Genomic DNA, 6,232 nt, shown 5'->3' with positions numbered 1-6,232 from the left:
GTAATATGTTTTCGCTTGCTGTTGTTGCATGGTGCATCAGAAAGCCATATGTTATGTAAAATTACATCTAAACTAATTAGTATTACAGCTAATTAGCATTAAAGCTAATTAGCATTAAAGCTAATTGGTTTAGATGTGATTATCTTGGTCTAATTGCTATAAACCAAGATAATCTGTGGACAGATTTAAAGATTAATGTGATGAACGAGTCTTTCTATCTTGGAGCTCATCAGCAAAACTAAAAAGGTTAAAATATCAGTGGAAACATGGAGAAAGCAGCAATTTATCAAATGACTGATTAGAGTATTTGTGATGCTCTTTGACCACCAGATTACTTAGACTGATGTTGAACTTGTTATAAACCGTTTTTGCGCAGTAGGATTGCCACCAGAGGGCAATGAGCGCTCATAATCCACTATCAAAAACCTGTTAGTTCTGCTGAATCAATGAAAAAAGTTGCTCAGCTTCAAATCTTCTTCAGTAACAGCAAAACAGAAATACTGAAAGTTTTCTATCTTTATTCTAGTTTTATTTCACTTTGTAAACTCAAACTGAACTGTTAATATTTATACAAATGAATCAAACTTTGATTCTGGACGCTGAAGAAAACACAAGTCACGTGACTTTCTGTGAAAAAGAAACTGAAACTAACTTTGATATTTTTCTTCAAGTCAGCCTCCATTTTGAGCGCAGGGTGGAAATAACATGTTGACTTGTTAACAGAGGTAAGTGTTGCCGCTCCGGGTCCCTCCGTGTCTCTCTCGGCTCTCTGGAGCCTTTTTGACCGATAAACCCTCCGAGGCTTCCCGGGGCCTCGGCCACCTCGGTCTGGATCCCTCGTCTCTCATACGGTGTGATCTCCATATCAGCGCTCTGTTTACTTTATTAAAGGCCCAATCTAGAAAGGTGAGATGGCTTGAGATGTTAAGAGAGTTTACATTATGAACCTTTAAGGAATAATGAGAGAAACAATGCACAAATCATAGAAACACAGCTTAGTTGCTGCGCAGTTGACTTGGTGAATGATCAACTCTATTGTGCAACTTTTTAAAGGTCGTTTAAAAAATTTTTTTTTTCTCTGGCTTTTAACCCAGAGTGAGCTAACATTCCTGTCTTAATGCTGCATTCCTACTTGCTTGAATTGGTGATGTTTTGATTTCTATTTTCTTACAGTTGCTTTACTGTTGTTCTTTGTTTTTGTACAACACTTTGGTCAGCTGCAATATTGTATTTCATTAGCTTTAGAATAAAGTGGTATGGCTCTGGCATGACAGCAGCACCAGTATTTGAAGCTGATCCGTTTGTGTAGAGTGTGCAATAATGAACTTTTCAAATTTAACGTAAATAAACTGAGAACTTGATGTAACTTTTTACAGTACATCAGTGTTCTTGCTGCAGGGGCTCTCTCTGTGTATTCTTTGGTGTTTTAATCTAAAAACCAGAACAGAAACAGTTTTAAACTAGTTTCTCTGCTTGTTGAAGTCAGCAGAAAGTGAAACACATCACTCCATCTCTCATCTGCCTGGGGTTCATCAGAAACTGATGTTTCTCTTTTCTTTGGAGCAGAGACAGTCCACAGAATTTCTCTTTTCATTCTTACTGAGTTTGGTCTTTTTCCAGGTTTTCCCCTTGTTGCTCCTTGCAGCAGGAAGAAACACTTTGTCTCTCCAAGTGCCGCTGCAAAACTGCAAATAAACTAGAATAACTATACCTTTTAGGTCAGTGGTCCCCAAAGTCGGTCCTCGAGGGCCGGCATCCTGCATGTTTTAGTTTTCTCCCTGGTTTTACACACCTGCATCAAACGATGGCTCATTAGAGGCCTAAGAAGAACATTGATTTGCTGAGGAGGTTATTACTACCACTAGGGAGAGAACTAAAACATGCAGGATGCCGGCCCTCGAGGACTGACTTTGGACACCCCTGTTTTAGATGGGCAATAATAATAATAAAATAAATAATTTAAAAACGTTTTAGGTCACAAACTACATTCCACCACATTAAAAAAGTTGCATAATGTGCCTCTTTATATTGAATTTTAATTCCGAGTCTGATCAGTTGACTAAATATTTTTTAGGCCTCGCTGAATGAGGAGGGGCTTCCTCCCCCTCACTGAAGCAGCTGTTTACCCATAATTCATTGCAGTGGGTCCAGCTGGTACCTCAGCTGGATGCTTTGTCCCTGAAAGCAGCTTTTTTTTCTTTTTTATTTTTTTGGTTATTTAATAAAGTTACGAACGTTTTGATGAGTCAGAGGAGGATGTGCTGATCTCAGCCTCCTGGCGGCGTTCAGTTTGTCACCTGATGCCGAGATCAACGTATCGCACCACTGCTCTAGCAAAGCACGAACAGTTGAGAAACAATATGAATTGGGAAAAAAACAACTATTTATTAACTGATTAAGTCGTGTTTTAGATTGTTCTTGAAAAACTAATAAGTCATGGCTGCACAGTGAACCCTTTGATTTTTTACAGCAGACAGCCGCTCCCATCTCTTGCAGGTACTGCCTACCCCCGCTAAATCTTTTAGGGGTATGCAGTACCCTACTGTACCCCCTTACTTTCACCCCTCCACATGACCACAGAGGCTGACATGTTGCTGAGATCCCAGCTGGACCCGGTTCTGTCTGGAGGAGAGCTGTGGACCCGACCTGAGCTGCTGCTCCCTCAGAACCTTCTGCACACTGACTCCCTCCATACGGAGCTACAATAGAGTCATGATACGTTCAGATCCACTGAACGCATCATCACCTCAACGAGCTTTAAGATGCTTGTCGAGGCTTTAGCAGGTTCAGAGTGTTTCTAGATAATTTTTGTTTTTCTCCAACACCGCCATCAACAACGTGGAAGTAATAATCCTCATAACTTCTCCCACTGCTTATTTTGTGAGTGTGCGCGTGCATGCGTGCGTGTGTGTGCGTGTGTGTGTGTGTGAGCGAGCGGAAAGTGTGTGTTGTAGTACAAGAGGCTGCATGACTGTAAAGGGATGTTACAATGTTTTTATTCCTATGAAGTTCACTAGCTCATAGGAAATGTTGACTCCTTTATTCACTCTGATCCTCTGAACTCAAGATGGGAACCAACTTTCTGCTTCACAGGACACTTACTGGACCTGGATCACTGGACTGACTGGTTCTGGTTTCTTTCTCAGGCTCACTGAAGTCCAGAAGATGGAAGATCAGGATATAAAGGAGGACAGAACAGAACCTCCAGGATCCATCAGTCCATCTATGAGGAGTGACTGGTCCAAAGATGAACCTCTACACTTCAGTAATAAACCTGGACCCTCAGACAGAAAGTAAGAAACCAATTTCTAACTGATTTATGTGACTAGATTAGGTATGGGCAACTCCAGGCCTTGAGGGCCGGTCTCCTGCAACTTTTAGATGTTTCTCTACTTCAACACACCTGAGTCAAATAATGAGGTCATTAGCAGGACTCAGGAGAACCTGACTGCACCGAGGAGGTGATTCAGTTTTGGATTTAAGTGTGTTGGACCAGGGAGACATTTAAGAGTCTTAGGACACCGGCCCTCGAGGACCAGGATTGCCACCCCTGGTCTATAGAGATATAATATAAATTATATTAACTATTTGATCTCAGTGTTTGTGTAAACAGTGACTTAATTTTCTTACATATTAATTTAAAGTTAGTCATGAAGGATGTTGGTCAGTAAATCAGTAGAGTTTGAATGAAGGTCTGACTGAATTAATTGTTGACAATTACTTCCATAACAATTAAATTGTTGCATAAAATCAAAAACAACCAAGAATGTAAAAAGCAACGATTCAGATTGTCTGTAAACACACTCAAGCAGTGAAGCCCATCATCTTCCAGACTGGGAATATTGGTATAAATTATGATATCAGATATAATTCAATGAAGAACTTCAAATCAGAGATCATCAATGTTCTGAGATTCTGTTCTGGCCCAGTTTCTGGTCGTTTGTTTGTGGTGAACCTTCATGAACATCTTCAGCTTCAGTCTGTTATTAGTGAAATATTTCACTGATTAAGAAATGTCTTTACAGGAGGAGGAAGAGGAGCAGCGTTGGTGAGGAGGAGCAGCCGTCTTGCTGTGCTTTGTGTCAGAATGTTCTGATAAATCCGGTCTCTACCAGCTGTGGACACTGGTTCTGCAGACAATGCATTAGGTCCTACTGGGACCAGTGTGCTCCATCTGGACCCTCTTCCTGCCCTCAGTGTGGGAAACAACCCAGAACACGAGCTAGATTGTTAACAGCGAATCAGAGCAGCTGTGGTCCAGGTGAGACTGAATACCTCCAATCAGAACTTTCTCCTATCGTTTCGGTGGAACCAGATCCACGTCTTTGAGAAAAGCCATTCTAAATGTGAAAACTACCAATTAAATGAGCTGTTTCTCTGGCAGGTTCGAGGTTTTCTCCAGATTTCTTTCATTAAGGCTGGAAAATGATGGGAGGAAACACTGTTCTGTCTGTGCCTTTTTTGTTGTAGTTGTTTTTTGGATAAAGCCAAGTAGAAATGGTAAAATGAGGACATGATGCAGAAGAGTTGATGTTGCTTAAAGCTGCTGCATTCAGTGTTTCAGATGGCTTTGTTCTAACTTTACCACTATATCATGTTTTTTTACTATAGTTATCTTCTGTGTTTCAACAGATATTGGTCTACAGGAGGTTCTAGAGAAACATAAGATCAGTCTGAGAAGTAAATGTCAATGTGTGACTGAAGGAAATGATGAAACAGGAAGTAGAACTCTCCTGAACAGGATCTACACTGATCTCTACATCACAGAGGGACAGAGTGAAGACGTTAACCAGCATGTCATGAAGCAACTGGAGAGAGTTTCCAAGAAGCGCCATGACTCTGCAATCAGGTGCCATGACATCTTTAAATCCTTCCCTGACCAACATGGAGCCATCAGAGTGGTTCTGACCAATGGCATTGCTGGTGTTGGAAAAACCTTCTCAGTGCAGAAGTTCACTCTGGATTGGGCCGACGGCTCGGAGAACCAAGATGTCAGTGTGGTGGTTCTGCTTTCGTTCAGGGAGCTGAACTTGATCAGAGGTGAGCAGCATAGTCTTCTCTCTCTGCTCCATGTTTTCCATCCAACACTCCAGAAGTTCCCAGCAGAGCAGCTGGCTAAATGCAAACTGCTCTTCATCTTTGATGGCCTGGATGAAAACAGACTTTCACTGGACTTCAACAACAGTCAGCTGGTTTCTGACGTCACACAGAAGTCATCAGTTGACGTTCTGCTGACAAACCTCATCAAGGGGAATCTGCTTCCCTCGGCACTCATCTGGATAACTACCAGACCTGCAGCAGCCAATCAGATCCCTCCTTCATGTGTTTCCAGGGTAACAGAAGTACGAGGCTTCACCGACGCCCAGAAGGAGGAGTACTTCAGGAGGAGGTACAGTGAAGAAGAGCTGTTCAGCAGAATCATCTCCCACATCAAGAAATCAAAACCTCTCCACATCATGTGTGGAATCCCAGTCTTCTGCTGGATCTCTGCTACGGTTCTGGAGAACATGTTGACCTCAGAGCAGAGAAGAGAGCTGCCCAAGACCATGACTGATATGTACTCACACTTCCTGCTGCTCCAGACAAGGAGGAAGAACAACAAATACCATGGAGGACATGAGACAAATCCACAGAAACTGATGGAGGCTGACAGGGAAGTTCTTCTGAAGCTGGGGAGGCTGGCATTTGAACATCTGGAGAAAGGAAACATCATGTTCTACCAAGAAGACCTGGAGCAGTGTGGTCTGGATGTCACAGAGGCCTCAGTTTACTCAGGAGTTTGTACAGAGATCTTCAAAAGAGAGAGTGTGATCTTCCAGAAATCAGTCTACTGCTTTGTTCATCTGAGCATCCAGGAGTTTCTGGCTGCCGTCTACATGCTCCACTGCTTCACCAGCAGGAGGTCAGAGGTCATCAAGACGTTCCTGGGAGAAAAATACAATGAAACATCTCTAGATGAGTTCATGAAGAAAGTCATGGAGAAATCCCTCAGCAGTGAAAATGGCCACCTGGACCTGTTTGTCCGCTTCCTTCATGGTCTCACTGTGGAGTCCAACCAGAGACTCTTAGAGGATCTGCTGGGTCAGACAGAGAACCGTCCAGAAACCATCCAGAGAATCATCACCAACCTGAAGGAGATGAACACTGATAGAATCTCTCCTGACAGAAGCATCAACATCTTCTACTGTCTGGTGGAGATGAACGACGTCTCATTTTATCAGGAGATTCAAAG

At 42.5% G+C, this 6,232-nt stretch overlaps 1 protein-coding gene across 1 annotated transcript; it reads left to right on the top strand.

The window, feature by feature from the left end:
* Positions 1–483: 483 nt before the first annotated feature.
* LOC106939506 (protein NLRC3-like) lies at positions 484–6,227 on the top strand (the record flags this gene model as incomplete). Its single annotated transcript, XM_015021909.1, has 4 exons — positions 484–725; positions 3,147–3,293; positions 4,026–4,261; positions 4,633–6,227. Coding segments are annotated over exons 2-4 (1,959 nt in total), but the record flags the coding sequence as incomplete, so codon positions are not given.
* Positions 6,228–6,232: the final 5 nt, after the last annotated feature.

This window comes from Poecilia latipinna, unplaced genomic scaffold (genome assembly GCF_001443285.1).
Source record: "Poecilia latipinna isolate Pla-1442-1.1 unplaced genomic scaffold, P_latipinna-1.0 Scaffold2895, whole genome shotgun sequence".
Lineage (NCBI taxonomy): Eukaryota > Metazoa > Chordata > Actinopteri > Cyprinodontiformes > Poeciliidae > Poecilia > Poecilia latipinna.
The sequence above is the reverse complement of the archived record's forward strand: the minus strand, read 5'-3'. Positions and strand labels throughout refer to the sequence as shown.